Source organism: Kryptolebias marmoratus, linkage group LG1, assembly GCF_001649575.2.
Source record: "Kryptolebias marmoratus isolate JLee-2015 linkage group LG1, ASM164957v2, whole genome shotgun sequence".
Classification (NCBI taxonomy): domain Eukaryota; kingdom Metazoa; phylum Chordata; class Actinopteri; order Cyprinodontiformes; family Rivulidae; genus Kryptolebias; species Kryptolebias marmoratus.
The window spans coordinates 28587970-28604449 of NC_051430.1; the positions used below are offsets into that span (position 1 = coordinate 28587970).

At 41.5% G+C, this 16480-nt stretch overlaps 1 protein-coding gene across 1 annotated transcript; it reads left to right on the forward strand.

The window, feature by feature from the left end:
- The first annotated feature begins 946 nt into the window (after positions 1-946).
- On the forward strand, positions 947-16033 carry LOC108242812 (solute carrier family 12 member 2). The gene is made up of 26 exons (XM_017427899.3): positions 947-1808; positions 4465-4587; positions 4662-4737; positions 5020-5115; positions 5713-5852; positions 5936-6046; positions 6648-6756; positions 6845-6972; positions 7332-7416; positions 7675-7823; positions 10226-10333; positions 10603-10726; positions 10824-10925; positions 11092-11247; positions 11397-11496; positions 11574-11685; positions 11766-11906; positions 12013-12119; positions 12192-12271; positions 13439-13576; positions 13727-13846; positions 14111-14222; positions 14305-14391; positions 14537-14672; positions 14756-14823; positions 15551-16033. The coding sequence occupies exons 1-26, from the start codon at positions 1380-1382 to the stop codon at positions 15684-15686; spliced, it is 3273 nt and encodes a 1090-aa protein (XP_017283388.1). The 5' UTR covers positions 947-1379; the 3' UTR covers positions 15687-16033.
- Positions 16034-16480: the final 447 nt, after the last annotated feature.

The window sequence follows — 16480 nt, forward strand, 5'->3', positions numbered from 1 at the left end:
AGGTATCACTGACGCAGAGACATGCTGAAAACTTGAAGACATCCTGTTTGGTGACTCCTTTTATTATGAAGTTTGTGGTTTTCAGCAGGAAGTTGTCTGACCTCATCCCACACATGTGCCTCTCTGAATGTTTTTAAAACTTCTCAAATCAGAAAGCTGGAGAAGACAAGTATTTTCTGTACTTTTTTCTTGTTTTAAACAGGTTAAAGAAACAAAGTTTGTAGTATTTTAGAAAACTTACTTTTCTAGAAAATGATTCAGGCAGAATGACTTGATGTGTTATAACGTTTGATTTTAGGTGTTTCTATTTTAGGACACCTAAAGTTTTTATTTCATGATAGTTTTTTAAAAGCTGTTCTTGTAGTTCCAGTTATAGCCAGCAGATGTCACTGTTTATATTTGACCCATCACTTCAACACTCTTCACCTTGAGCAGAACTCTTTCTTTTCAGATGAGAAGAAGCTGAACATCTTTGCAGTTTGGATCCTCTGAACAATCTGATGGACAACAAGATCTGCCTAGCTGTTTTTGTATCAACTAGAAGAAACTGACTCATTTTAAAAGACATCAAATAAAATAACCTTAACTTTTAAATTCATTGACTATTCATAAGTTGAGCTGCTTTTGTTTTGTTGTCATTCTGGATTTTTGTTGGCTTCAGCTTCAGGAGTTCTGACAGAGAAAGCAGCTGTTGTTCCCTGTATGCTAATAGTGCTGCTGCCTCCCCACACGAGGGTCTCTGAATGTCTCAGTGTGTCACCAGAACTGATAACAAATGGCTTTGTTAAAACCAAACACGCGGACACATTTACGCACACAAAGGGAAAGAAGTTGGTGCCCTTCAAGCAGATTTTTTTAGTCATAAATAGGAAACAAAGTGTAAAAAGACACATTTTCTTGGTTATTATAGTCTGTGTTATTTAGATATTTGATCTGCATGACACTTTTGCGGATCTTTGCTTCACATTTCTGAAAAATAAAATAAAAAACTGATTAAATAATTTTCTTTCTCCTTGACTTTGACGCACAGGAACGTTGTGCGTAAAGAGTATCCATTTCTCCTGCGCATTGAGCCCCGCGTGCTGGGCTGTCCGGAGAGAGGAGGAGACAAGCAGAGATGACAATAAACCGTTTGAGGGGTGATCTGAGGGACAGTCTGAGAGACGCGGAGGGACAGAGACAGACTCGGTGTCCTTTTACGCACGGAATGCGCAGATCGCTGCAGTGCGTCGTGGCGCATCTCCTGCCCGGACTCCAACTGGAAACACTTTCTGTTGATGTTGTGTTTTGTTTGGGTTTCTCTGTTCGGACTTAAATGCTCTCTGGTTCCGGATCAGGAGGTTTAGATTTCACGGTTTGTCCCTGGCTCGCTCGGATCCATGTCGGATAAGAAACCGTCTCTGCGGAGCGGCGGCTCCGCTCAGAGTCGCTTCCAGGTGGACGTGGTGACGGAGGCATCCCCCGCGCCGGCTCAGGCTCCGGCTCCTGGTCCCGGAACCGCGGATGGGTCGAGTGCCCCTGAGGAGTCCAAAGGCCGGTTCCGGGTGGTGGGCTTCCTGGACCCGGGCTCGGATATCGGCTCTCCTCCCGATGTTTCCCGCGAACCGGACGCCGTCAGCCTCCACTCCACCGGCACGGGGCAGACGCACATCTCGGACTCCCACTCCAACACCTACTACATGCGCACCTTCGGCCACAACACTATCGATGCGGTGCCAAACATCGAGTTCTACCGGCAGACTGCTGCGCCTTTCGGGGAGAAACTGACCAGACCGTCGCTGTCGGAGCTGCACGATGAACTCGATAAAGTAACAAGAAATACAGATTGCTTTTAAAATTCCTTTTAAATCAGCATGACCTCGGATTTGTGCACCAATCAGGACCGGTTCTGGTGAACTGATCCACACATTTTAGGATATTCTTTAAGTGAAAGCCCCCAACTCCAAACTTTAGGTTATTTTTCGCATTAATACGAGAAACATGAGGTTATTATTTATTTGGTTAAAGTTGATTTACTAAAATAAAAATAAAGAAAAAAGAAAAGAAAATCCAATAAGCTTGATGCAGAATGCTTTAAAACTCTTAGTTTTTAAATTAAGCTAACAACCTGAGTGATCCTTTAAAAAGTTAATTCTTTTTTAAAACCTTTACTTCTCTTTCCCTTCAATATAATACTGTTTATTATGACCTTTGACCCCAGAATCAAGGATCCCAATCCTAGCTATGTGTTGATATTTTGATCTGGTTCTAAAATGTCTTTAAATCATTTAATTGGCTCTACTGATCAACCTTCACATTGTGTTATTGAATTAGCAGTTTCAGTATCACCAGCATCTTCCTCTACAGCAGCTGTGTCTGATCCTGGTCCTGGAGGGCCTCCATCCTGCATGTTTCAGGTGTTTCTCTGCTTTGACTCACCTGATCTGAATCAGTGAGTGATTAACAGGCTTCTGCAGAACTTGAAGACCTCCTGAAGAGCAGAGAAACATCTAAAACCTGCAGGATGGAGGACCTCCAGGACCAGGATCGGACACCACTGAGCTAAAGTCACCTGTTAATATATGAAAGTACATAAACATTGCTATTTATGACTTGAATGAGTTTTAGTGATTATGTTTAAAAGACTGATAAAACTTAAACTTTGTCCTGAAATGATGAGTCGATTCTGGAACATTCCACTGATCGGATGATTCTGGTTCAAAAACCCTTGTTAGTTTTATTACATTAACTTCAACACAACAAGATTAACAAACATTATCTTTACCTTCTTGATTGTTTGTTCGAAAAACATAAAAGTGCTGAACGTAAATCTATTCAGACTTCAGATCGTTCCAGTTTTTAGTTTCATGAAACGACTCTGATCACGCAGCAGCTCAGCCAAGGTTGGCTTTTTATTAAACTCAAACTGGACGCCAACTTTGAGCATCCATCACATATTTTTTCACTCCTAAAAGTCCCTGAGAATGTCTTCTTTAAGCCGGCTTTAAGCTCTCTGTCGGAGAGTTTGAACCAGTCTGTTTTCTAACAGCAGCTCCTTTTTTACGGACCGGTTCTGAGTGGTTCCAATTGGTTCCAATCGGTTCCTCAGACTGGCTGAAATTGATGCCTCATCACATTACAAACTAAACAGGTTTTAGGAAAGGTTTTATAGTTTGTGCAGATGATGTTTCTGAGAAGCAAACAGTGGATGTCAGGTAACCGCAGGAGCCCCCTCCTGCCTCCTCACTCCTGTTTGTCTTGTCTGTCTCAGCTGAACTAAGAAAATAAAGTCAACCACAAAAACACTCCCAACTCAATTTCCATTAGCTTCATTCGTATTGATCCAGCGGGAGTCATTTAGTCTTGATGTTTTTTTACTTTTAAAGGATGTGGGGGTTTTAAAAGGGCGAGTCTTCTTCCTCCATTTTCAGAATTTCATCTCATGTTTCTTTTCGTTCCTTACATCTGAACACAAACTGAACTCGATCCCACTTGCCCCTCATATTTTTTGTTTCTGGAGTAAAATCTTTTATAAAGTCAGGAAAAAGTCTTTGTTATTCGTTATGATCTGTATAATTAGCATGCCACCTTAAGGATACTTTATATCTTATTTACAGCAAACTCATTTTGAACTTTTTGCATGTTTTTTAACTGACCATCAGGAGGCTCGGGTTTATTTAAACTTTCTTTAGTTTCACGTTTTGTTTTTTCTTAATCTTTCATATCTGATCAATGAAGTCTGCTTGTTCCAGTTTATTGGATGCCAAAAACACAAAATGTTGCAAATATTCAACTAAATTAATTTCATAGCTGTGTGTCAAATAAGCTTAATGATAAAACTAAATCATCACATTTTGTTTTTTTGCAACAAAACTTTTTTTGTTGTTTTAGATCATCATCAAATTTAAGTCAAGTCAAATTTATTTATATATATAGTACTTTTCAGCAACAAAGTGCTTTAAAACAAAAATGAATGAAAAAACACTATAAAAGTTAACTTTTTCTGTGAGTTTTAAAAGCTGAAAGTAGCAGAACAGCAGCTAAAAGCTAAAAGCAAAGAAAGACAAAAAGAAAGTACAATGAAGCAGATTTCAGAGAACAATGTTTTTGAAGAAACTGAAGCAACCTGAATGTATTTCTATAGGAAGAATATTTGTAAATAAAGTTAAATAAAGTGAAAAGTATAAAAGTTACAAAAACCTAAAGCGACAGCACACGCCTCCTGGATGAGCTGAATGTTTCGATGTATGAATGGTTAAAACAGCACAAAGTGTGCAGAAGTAGTTGGGTTGTAAAACACGAACAGAAAAATTAAAAAAAAAAGATAAAAAGTTGGTTCTGTGGAAGCCCATTTCTGCTAATTTCACTTTTTTTAAAAACACCAAATCCACCAGAGCCACTTTGGTAATGTTATAAATATTTAAAGGTGATATTTGCAGTCACAAACTCTGCTTCAGTCTTCGGTATATTTTACCTCCTACTCAGGAGCCCCTCGAGGACGGCCTGGCCAACGGGGAGGAGCCGTCAGCAGCCGAGGAGGCAGCAGCCCTGATGGCCAAGGAGGCGAAAGGAGGAACCGTCAAGTTTGGTTGGGTCAAAGGAGTCCTGGTTAGTGTTACCTGCATGCATGGACGTGATGAGTGCTTTCTTCATTTGGGGAGTCTTACCTGTGTGTGTTGCAGGTGCGCTGCATGCTGAATATCTGGGGTGTGATGCTCTTCATCAGGATGTCCTGGATTGTTGGACAGGCTGGAATTGGTGGGGACAAATTAATCATTAAGATCCTGATAATCTCAGTGTAGTGATGCTTCAGACTGTATAATCCCTGCCCTGAAGGACTGCCTTCAGAGGCAGCATGTGTTTGGTTTAAATAGAAGTTTAAATGTTTATATCTGATTATTAATACAGCATTTACCTGTTTGGAAAAATAAACCTTCTGGCTCTAAGATTATAAAACTCTTGAGTCATGGATGATTTTATTATTTTGAACGTTTCCCAACATGAATTATCTTCAGTTTCCTTTTTTTTTTTGTTAAACAGGACTCACCATTGGGATCATTTTCATGGCCACTTTGGTGACCACCATCACGGGTCTGTCGACCTCTGCTATAGCAACAAATGGCTTCGTACGAGGAGGTGAGTGACCTGAAACACAGCAGGTATTTATAAACTCTGCAGCACAGAGTTTTCAGGTTTAGACGTGTTGTTGACCACACGGTTTCCTTACAGCTCATATGTTAACCATTTACTGAATCTAAAAATACAAGTTGATTTGGAAGAAGGACCCATGAGCTGCTTGGAGAAAAAAGAAGAAATCGCGCAGCCATCTTTTCCTTTCTCAGCCTCACTGAGTTTAACTGGAGTTTTAGTGAAGAATTAGATTTTGCAGCTTCTCCTGGAGCGTCCTCAAACCTCACGGTGAGAGATTTCATGAAGTTCAGATTCATCAGGAAGGTCAAGTTTGCAGAGCTGCAATCGAAGAGGAATTTTAAAAGCATTTGTACCTTTGTTTGTGTTTTCTGACAGTGTTTTAGTTCATAGCTTTTACATCCAAATTGAATGCAGCATGCAAAGTGCTTAAATCTTTTTAGTTTTTCAGATGAGCACATCTATAATCTAATATGAACTGATGTATAGGGCTATTTATGGAGTACACAGCATTACTAATGCTGTCCAAGACCCCAGAAAGGCTGTAAATTCACTGAGTCATAATGTGAAAACCTTGGCTTTCAGGAGGAGCGTACTACCTGATCTCCAGAAGTCTGGGTCCTGAGTTCGGAGGTTCTATCGGGCTCATCTTCGCTTTTGCAAACGCTGTGGCTGTGGCCATGTACGTCGTCGGCTTCGCTGAGACCGTTGTCGAGATGTTGAATGTAAGAAACCGTTTTTGGCGCGATCAAACATCTCTGTGACTGATGAGGATCCAGCCTCATGTCAGTCTTCCTACTGGCTGCAGGATGTTGACGCTCTGATGACCGACGAGCTGAACGACATCCGGATCGTCGGGACTCTGACCATCATCCTGTTGTTGGGAATCTCTGTGGCTGGGATGGAGTGGGAGGCTAAGGTATACCTGAACATTACAAAACATCCCAGTTAGGATCGCAACAAAACTAGTTGTTCTGGCTAAAACAGTAATGCCACCAAGTCTTAAGCTTCTGAAGCAAAATCAGTCTTGTCAGAACTTCCTTACGTTGCTAAATTCTAGTCTAATTTCTGATGCTATTTAAATAGTTTAACTTAAATTTACCTGCTAGCCTAATTATACACTATTTTACAAGCTGGTTTTACTGTTTTATTGACTCTGCAGACAACTTAACTTTTTAAAACCAAAATTAAATTTTATATTTATCTATTTGCCAGACATTACCCTTAAACTTGCACATTTAATCAAGCTAAAACTGAAATGAGGAACATTTAAACATGAGTTCAACTCAACATTACCATCCAGTAGAGCTGCTGGTGTCAATTTAGAAGTCACGTTCCTGTTTTTGCTTAAAAATACGAATGCAAGTTTTACGTAAAGATGAGAATTCCTGCTGCAAAATGACTTTTCCACGTTAGGTTAGGCAACGATTAGTGTTCTTGTAGGTTAAAGGGTGGGTTTATAAAAAAGAGGAAAATATAGGATTTAGTTTATAATTATAACCTTCATCTCCTCCCATCAGGCTCAGATTGTGCTCCTGATAATCCTGCTGGCAGCCATCGTCAACTTCTTTTTGGGGACTTTTATGCCAACAGACAACAAGGAGCCCAAAGGCTTCTTTGGCTACCACAGTGAGTCAGCTGCACAGTTTGTTCTGTTTTTAATTTCAATTTCATTTGGTAGTCGACACGACTTTGCTTTGACTCTCTCCTCTTCCAGCTGCCATCCTCGTGGAGAACTTTGGTCCAGATTTCAGAGACGAGGAGACGTTCTTTTCCGTCTTTGCCATTTTCTTCCCTGCAGCCACCGGGATCCTGGCTGGAGCCAACATCTCCGGCGACCTCATTGTGAGTTTCGGTCTTTATGTCATCTTCTGATTGCTGTAGATTTTATCTTTTCTAAATTAGTTCAAACTGATGAAAACGTACAAGACCTAAGAGTTCGTGTCAACAAATACAAACATCAATGAACCTTCTTCGCTTCAGGGATTTGGTCTGACATGAAGAGGCTTTAAGACAAGACCATTTGAAAACCTGGAACTGTCTCGTTCGAGTTTTTTTATTTGTTAAACTCGAATTACATGAAAAATAAATTTGTAGATTTTAAACAGATAAACTAAAAGAACATTTTAGGTAATAGAACTACAACGTTTTTCTGAACTTGTCACATGATAAATTTGAACCTTTTCGTGTTTCTCTAACATTAGGACCCTCAGTCTGCCATCCCTAAAGGAACCCTGCTTGCCATCCTCATCACAGGACTCACCTATGTGGCCGTCACCATCTCTACAGGTTCCTTCTGAACTATCTATTAATCTAACTTTAATTTAGATTACATTTCTTTACACTCAGTTTTAACGTACATCAGTGATTTTTCTGTGAGAGCGGGCCTAAATATAAAATAATCAGTGGAAGATTATTTTGCCTTTCCCTTTTTTAGTCATAATCTAAATGCAAGGGTTATCCTTTTAAAACATTTGTTATATTATGTGTGAAATATTCATTTGATATTTAGAAAGTGGATTCTGCCTTTTGTTGATTTGTGTGCAGGTTCCTGCATCGTGAGAGACGCGACCGGAGATCAGAACGACACGGTGAGCGACACGGTGAACTGCACCGACGCCGCCTGCAGGCTCGGGTACGACTTCTCCATCTGCAAGGAGGGCGGCTGCCAGTTCGGCCTGATGAACGACTTCCAGGTAACCCTGCAGCCAAAACACGCTCGGGTCAGAGGTCACTCATTTAAAACAAGAAACCTAAAAGAAACAACACTGATTTGTAAAATCTAAACTCAGTTTAAAGTCCGACTTTTCTGGATTTGTTTCGATCCAGGAGAAAATGCTGCATTTCTTCTGTCAGCTTTAATCTTGACATCTGTGAAGAAAGTTCAAATGTTTTACTTACAGTTTCAGCAATAACATGTAATTTATTGCAGTATAAGTCAAAGTTCTGCAGCCACATGTTTTAAACCCTTTAATTCATATTTTTCAAGAAAAGACCATAAGAAAAATACTGAAACACTGAGGCACAAACATCTCGACTCTTCCATCTTGACCAACTTTAAGTTTTATATTCAAGGACATAAAATAAATCTGAGTATTAGAATTTTATATAGTTTATCAATCAATAAATGCTCTGCAAATGCAAAACATTCAACATTTAAACACAATCTAAAACTATAAGAGCATTAAAAATAAGAGAACAAAAGACAAAAAAAGGATGATTCTGGCTCCAGTTGCTGCAGTTCGGGGTGGGCTTGTGCCTCCAGGTCGAATAATAAAGTGTAAATAAAAACATTTGCGGCGTGTTTACGTTTGACTCCAAGCATTCAGAAGAGCCCAGGAATGTGTGTTACAGAAAGGCGAGCACAGACTGGTGGAGAGTGACGTGTTTCCACACACCCACAGCTATTGTTTTCTGCGGAGGCCTGAGGGCTGGCAGTAATGCCGTGTCAGGATGCAACACTGTCCACAAACGTCACAGTCATCCAGAAACGCAGCAGTTTGATCCCAGTCGGCAGCTTCAAAAGGTCCTCTGTTGTTTCATCGACTGCATTTAAAGAGACTAAAAGGAAGAATCATGACTGCCTGATTAAAACCTGAACGTTCAGTTTTTGACACGCTTGTGGATCATGTCATACTGCTGCTATGATGCTGCTTCTCTCTGTGAGGATGTGAGGTTTCAGAGTGTCTGCGTGTGTGTGTGTGTGTGTGTGTGTGTGTGTGTGTGAGCGATGGAGCTGTTCCCAGCATCATGCAGAGCGCAGCAGAGATAATAGCATCTGTTGTTTTCAGTCACAAGATTCCTGCTGCTCAGATCTGAATGAGAGCATTGACAGCTTCTACCTACGCTCACATCCAGCTCCGTGACACTGATATCACTGAGCGCGTGCGCACACACACACACACACACACAGATGCACTTGTTCGATTTTGTCTGCATTTTGACTCCTAGACGAAATGCATTCAGGTCTAAAAACCATAATTATAGAAAAACTGGTTCAAAATCTGCCTTTCTTTAGGTGAATAAATCATACACCTGCGGGCGGCTGCCCAGGTGGCGGGTTAGGGTGTGGGCAACAAATAATCTGTGCGACACACAATACAGTTCTGCAAACTGGGTACACTGAAACAGGCCACGATTTTCTAAAAGTAGCCACTCAAAATGTGTCTGCACGTCTCGCTGGTCACTTGGTTGCAAACCTTTAGGGTTTAGTGAGACTGCAACAAAAAAACTGCCTATTTTCTTGAGTCAAGTTTGAGTTGCCAACTAGTCTGCAGCAATCCTAGCCGTCTGAGATACGACCAGTCAGGAATCACTTCAACCAGAAACGTCTTTATGCCTCTAAAACAACCAGAATTACATTTTTCCCTCCACAACAGTGTGTCCATTTGTAGGTGATGAATACGAACGAAGAAGCATAAACAGAACCAATCTGGATGGGATATATTATCTGAGCAGGCTGCTGGGTTCAAAAACTCCAGGACTAAAATCAACAAAACCGTGTCCTGACAGTCCCACAGACTGTCTGCACTGGATTAAAACAGGTTTTTTGTTTTTAATAATGGCATGTATGCATCCAAAAGCTGGAGTTGGGACCCAAAGGTTGGCAACAAAACACCAGTTTGGGATTCTGAGAAAATCTCCAGAAATCAAATAAAATACAAAAAATACTTAATATTTGCATATTTTCACCATTACTGCTATGAAATATAACCAAAATAGTCATAAAAGAGGGAAAATAAGTAGTAAAATATGATTTTAATCTGTTTGAATTGTCATTTTGTCCTTATCTGATTTTTTTTTATGCAGTGTTTGCGTCGTTTAACCAAGAATATTTGTCGTTGTAACTCTTTGATGTTGTTATTTTGGTTTGGATTCACAGAATGACAAAGTAAAGCGACCATTTGCAAAACCATCGGTAAAGCGAAACCTCCACTGAAATTATTTGTGAACATTTGTTTATTTTTTTAATGCCTAAACTCTTTAGGGCAGTTTCAGTTAATCTGCAGAGATCTATTTTTTCCCTCTTTTCTTATTGGGACTTTTATAAGTTTGAAGTCGTTAAGTTTTCCACTGAGTTTCTCTGTGTGTCATTCAGGTGATGAGTCTGGTGTCATTCTTCAGTCCTCTCATCACTGCAGGGATTTTCTCTGCGACTCTCTCCTCGGCGCTGGCGTCTCTGGTCAGCGCTCCCAAAGTCTTCCAGGTCAGAAACAAACTACTCGTTTCTCTCTTCATGAATATTTGTCACCATATCTTTACATTTACCTTTACCCCTAAATGTCTCACAGATTTTACTTGATCTTTGACCAGTTTTCTTTACAAATCAGGTGCAAAAAATTTGATTCTTTGCCTTCTTCCTTTCTTTTTTGTGTTACGGGTCCTATTTTTTGCTTTAAAAAATCCACTATGACAAAGTAATTTCACGTCATGTATGTGAAAAAACAGCCACAATCAAAGTTGTTATAATTCCAGGCTCTCTGTAAGGACAACATCTATCCAGGTCTGGGTATATTTGCCAAAGGATACGGTAAAAACAACGAGCCTCTTCGTGGTTACGTCCTGACCTTCTGCATCGGCCTCGCCTTCATCCTCATCGGTACGCTGCACAGCTTCAACTCTTCAGGACAAAAAAGCAAACAATAAAACAGGATTTGAGTCAGGATTTGAAACTGTCGGTTTTTTTGTCCGATCAGCTGAGTTGAACATCATTGCTCCCATCATCTCTAACTTCTTCCTGGCTTCTTACGCTCTCATCAACTTCTCTGTCTTCCACGCCTCCATGGCCAACTCTCCAGGTAAACCCTGACAAGAATATATTTTTACTATTGAACAGGAAATACCTCAGGACTGAGTTAGAAATCTGCGGATGTGACATATTAGGTGGACTGTTTGCTGATTCTTCAGCTTCTGTCAGAGGATTAACTGAAACTCATCGCCCTTGTGTGTTTTTTTTCTGCTCAGGGTGGCGTCCCAGCTTTAAATACTACAACATGTGGGTGTCTCTGGCGGGGGCCATCCTCTGCTGCGTTGTGATGTTTGTCATCAACTGGTGGGCCGCCCTCGTCACGCTGCTCATCGTCCTCGCGCTCTACATCTACGTCTGCTACAAGAAACCAGGTGAGAACACGATGAGGACACCGGACTTCAGGAGAAGTCAGCTGTCTATCGTTTAATGACAGAGAATCTTGCAATCTGCTGCACAACCACATCCTGTCCTACAGAACCCGTTTCCTCGTCTGTTGTTGTTTTTTTTTGTTTTCCTACAGATGTGAACTGGGGTTCTTCCACTCAGGCTTTGATCTACAACCAGGCTCTGACGCACTGTCTGAATCTCTCCGGGGTGGAGGACCACGTGAAAAACTTCAGGTATGACTGAAAACGCTTACAGGCTGTTTGTGTGGCTTCGACGTCATTCACCGTCGCCGTCGTGCTCCTGTTTTCAGGCCGCAGTGTTTGGTTCTGGCCGGTTACCCAAACTCCCGCCCTGCTCTGCTGCAGCTGGTTAATTCTTTCACCAAGAACGTCAGCCTGATGGTCTGCGGCCACGTCAGGACCGTACGTACCGACCGTCTGCGATGCTGGGATGACTCGACACAACTTCTCCAACCACTGATTGTGTCCTTTTGTTTTCTCAGGTGTCCCGTCGACCCAACTTTAAGGAGCTGTCTCAGGATTATGCTCGCTGTCGGCGCTGGCTCAGTAAAAAACGCATCAAGGCCTTTTATTCTCCCGTTTTTGCCGACAACCTGAGACAAGGCACACAACTGCTCCTGCAGGTATGAAGACTTCACCTTTGTTTTCCTCACTTCTGCCTGTTATTTACACAGTTTTGCACAGAATCACTGTTCAGCCGAAGTTCAAAACGTTTCGTTGTGTCGTCAGGCTGTTGGTTTGGGTCGCCTGAAGCCCAACACGCTGGTTATGGGTTTCAAGAACAACTGGAGTGATGGAGACATGAGAGATGTGGAGAATTACATCAACTGCATTCAGTAAGGACTGTTTGATTTTATATTAAGAACTGATGAATGTTTTTATGTTTAACATCATTTCCTACATTCCAGCGACGCCTTTGACCTCCAGTTTGGAGTCGTGATCCTCAGACTTCAGGATGGACTGGACATCTCTCACATTCAGGGCCAAGGTATATTTTTTGTTTGTTTTGTGTTGCTTCTCAATACATTGCTTTAGTTTATTCCAGATTTTTTTCTTTGTTCCAACCAAAGTGGAGATGAGTACCAAGGCATCAGGCAAAGAAAACCCTTTTGGAACATGTTCATCCTCTCTTGTTGCTTTCTCCTCTGTTTCAGGAATCATGACATCCTTTAATACATTTACTGCTCAGGCTGATTTTACAGTTCTGGGCAGACAGCTGGAGGAACTAAACTTCATCCATTTTTTGCTGCTTGTCTTTTGTCTGGTCACAGAAGCAACAGGTCCAGTTGCTGAGGTTCCTCTCCTCAGCGACGCTCTCCAGCTCCTCCTGGGGGCTCCCAAGGTGTTTCCAGGCCAAAGAGGACACATGAACCCTCCAGTTCTGGGTCTAACTCGGGGTCTCCTTGTAGTCCTCCAGAAGGAGGCGCCAAGAAGACATCCTAATCAGATGTTTAAACCACCTCAGCTCCTCCAGGATCATCCTGGATCATCCTGGAGGACCTGAGGTGGTTTAAACATCCTCCAGGATGAGCTCCTCATCGTATCTCTAAGGCTGAGCTCGGCCGTCCAGCAGAGGAGGCTCTTTCAGCTGCTTGTATCCTGGATCTCGTTCTTTTAGTCATAATTCATACCTTGTGACCAAAGGTGAAGGTTGGAATGCAGATGGACCGATAAATCAAGAACTTTGCCTTTCAGATCAGCTCTTTCTTCACTACAACAGACCGGAGCAACGCCCTCATTACTGCCAACCAGGCCCCAGTCTGTTGACCCATCTCCCGCTCCATCCTACAAAACTCCCAGATACTTGAACTCCTCTGCTTGAGACAGAAACTCATTCCCAGCCCAGAGGGAACGTTTCATCTTTTTCCAGTTCTCCCTTCTGCAGAATCTCCACCTGAACGTGGAGGTTGTGTTGTCTGGTAGAGTCTCCCATGGCAAACTGGCCTCAAGGAAGGGGGTCAGACAAAAGACAATTTAAAGACCTTAATGAGGAAAGATCACATTTGTCGGGATACCTTGCCCAGGTTAGGGAAACTGGAGCACTCTCCTGATGGTCAACAACAGGAAGTCACCTCCACGTGTCTCTGGGCGTCCTGATCCCTGGTAGCACGGGCTGACTCCAGGAACTAATTTGTTGTGTTTGTTTGCCTCGCAGATGAGCTGTCGCCCAGTGAGAAGCCACCAAAAGGCAGTAAAGACATTCTGATTTCTGTCAGTTTGGTTAAAGACTCCGATTCTGACTCCTGCCCTTCGAAAACCACCAGCAACCAGAGCAGTCCGCTCATCCTGAGAGGTAAACCGAGCTTCCAGCTGCTGTTTTTTGATTTATTTACTAAGAATTGCAGCTTGAGTACCACTTTGAATGTTTCTTTTTGATCAGCATTCATCAGAAATGAGCTGCACTCTTTTCAGCTCACTGATTGTGTTTTTTGTCATCTGCCAGCTTCAGAGACCAAATCTCCCCTGAGTCTGACTGACCAGCGTCTTTTGGAGAGCAGCCAGATGTTTAAGAAGAAACAGGGTAAAGGAACCATAGACGTGTGGTGGCTGTTTGATGATGGAGGTCAGTCTTTATGTGCTCACTTCTTGTTTTTTTTATAGAAACTGTGCACTCAGGTTAACAGATCATTGGATTTTTCACATCATTCCACAAAAGTTAAGGCTGAATGAAAGGTCTCAATCTCAGCAAATCTACATGCCAAATGTTGTAGTTTTAACTCGACTTTCTCAGTTTATTAAATAAACCAAACCATTTAAGGACAGGTACTGATCAATGGCTGCAGAAGAGAAAATGGTTGAATCGTGTAAAACTATCATGTGTTTGCAGGTCTGACTCTGCTGATCCCATATCTGCTGACCACCAGGAGCAAGTGGGGCGACTGCAGGATCAGAGTCTTCATCGGTGGAAAGATTAACCGAATTGACCACGACCGTCGAGCGTGAGTCCACGTCTGAGCTGTTTCGGTGTTTGAACTGAGAAAGGAAAAATATCACATTTTTATTTGTCTTGTGTCTAACCAGGATGGCCACGTTGCTCAGCAGGTTCAGAATCGACTTCTCTGACATCAACGTTCTCGGAGACATCAATGTGAAGCCTAAAAAACACAAGTATGACCTGCAAAGACCTCGGCTTGCTTGAGTTTACTGACGTCTTTACTGGTGTATTTTATTTCATAAGCCAGGACTCCACCGCCTTATTTAATCCACTTTTTAAGTTGTCTGAAATTTGGGGGGATATGTGTCTGTCTGACAGTAAGCTGAGCTTTAAGGAGCTGATCGAGCCATACAGGCTGAGGGAGGACGACATGGAGCAGGAGGCCGCGGAGACGCTGAAGGCTCAGGAGCCCTGGAGGATCACCGACAATGAACTGGAGCTCTACAAGGCCAAGGTGCACCAACTGCAGACACGTCCACCCAAACCGGCACCAGAATTTCGTTTAATTAAACTCTGGTTTCTGTGTTTGACCACCAGTCCAACCGTCAGATCAGGCTGAACGAGCTGCTGAAGGAGCACTCCAGCACCGCCAAGCTCATCGTCATGTAAGGACTTTATTTATCCTGATCCCAGTGTTCATAAAAAGTTGCTTCACTCACAAAACGAGCTCTCAGATAAAGATCAACCAGACCTGCAGCAGCTCGCCTTCAAAGTAAAAGCTCTCGGAGCTAAATCCAAGAAATCTAATCTTTTATCCATTTTCCTAAAAGATAAAAATCTGAACATCTAAAATAATTTGCTCAACCAACCAGAGGCCTTTTCACATTATGAGCACAGTCGTTATAAATTAGTTTTTCTGTCATTTACTACAAGCGTTGGGTTTAATATTTCAACAAGAACTGTCCTGTTTTTTTAAGTTAGTGACACACATTCCTATACGCCCCTCTAGGTTTCACAGATTGAGGTTTATCCAGGTAAAATTAGCCATCTTGAGCTGGGTTGACTCCAAACGTTGATCAACTGTTGACGGAAATCCGATGAGTTTTGTTAAAATCTGTCCAGCGGTTCATGACATTTTTCTCTAACTGACAGACAAACAAACCCACAGACGCAGGTACACATGATAAAATGGTGATAAAACATGCCGTTTGCAGTTTAGACACACATCAGAAGGTAAAAATGGACCAAAAATCAAATTTAGAAACTGAAGCCTGGAAAAACTGTGGGATTTTTAAATAAAACCCTGATTTGGTGAATAAGCCTGAGTCAGAACTTTAAAATATTTTCATTCTTGTCGTGAAAACTGACGGTATTTTCTGTGTTTGCGAGCAGAAGCATGCCTTTGGCCAGGAAGGGCACGGTGTCGAGCGCCCTCTACATGTGCTGGTTGGAGACTCTGTCCAAAGACCTCCCGCCGCTGCTGCTGGTCCGAGGAAACCACCAGAGTGTCCTCACCTTTTACTCATAACACACACACACACAGTTACACAGCCGTCATCCGCACAAGAACAGAATTACAGGAAAGTTTCTTACTACGGAAGGATAAATGTTTCCACATTTTCTTTGATTCTCACTAACAAAATAATAAACTGAGTCAACATGAAGTTTTTCTTAATATCGAGCTATTTGTTTGTGCCTCAAGTGAAGGAGATTAACTCCAGTAAAGCTTTAATTTTGAAATAATCCAGAATGCATGCTCTTATTTTCGTTTCCTGTGGTTTTAAGTTGAGGTTTTTTTTTTCACTTTGATTCATGTCGCAAAACATTGTTTGTCTCCTAACTTAATTTTGTACATGATTTTATTAAAGTATTAACAAAACAAAATGTTTTGTCTTGTTGTTCTTAGTCATCTGTCAGTCCTCTGTAGTTTCAGCATTTTTAAAAAATCCTAGTTTTACCTCAAATAACTGATGTTTTGGAGTTTATTCAGGAAAAATTAAAATCTGTGAAAATTTAAAAGAACATTTTCATGATTATACATATTTTAATAGTTTATACTACAGTGCAATATTACTTCTTATTCTTCAGTAACAGATACCTTTTTCCACCTGACAGCATATGTTCTGCAAAAGTCTTGATCCAGTCCTCCAAAGGGCCTCTCAAGTTTTACTGTCAATTATTAGGGACATCTAAAATGATTTGGGTCTCAAATAAATCTAAATAAAAAATATTTAACACCCTCCAAGCCTACAAACAGTTAATGCCATATACCTTATTCTAGTGTTTTTAGTTAATTGAGGTTTACTCATTTTTACACAGAAA

Bases quoted from the DNA above. Each gene is read 5' to 3' on its own strand.
- LOC108242812 (XM_017427899.3), top strand. From the start codon at position 1,380: ATGTCGGATAAGAAACCGTCTCTGCGGAGCGGCGGCTCCGCTCAGAGT. The intron at 11,248-11,396 runs GTGAGAACACGA...GTTTTCCTACAG, and splicing joins CGTCTGCTACAAGAAACCAG to ATGTGAACTGGGGTTCTTCC. The intron at 14,824-15,550 runs GTAAGGACTTTA...GTTTGCGAGCAG, and splicing joins ACCGCCAAGCTCATCGTCAT to AAGCATGCCTTTGGCCAGGA.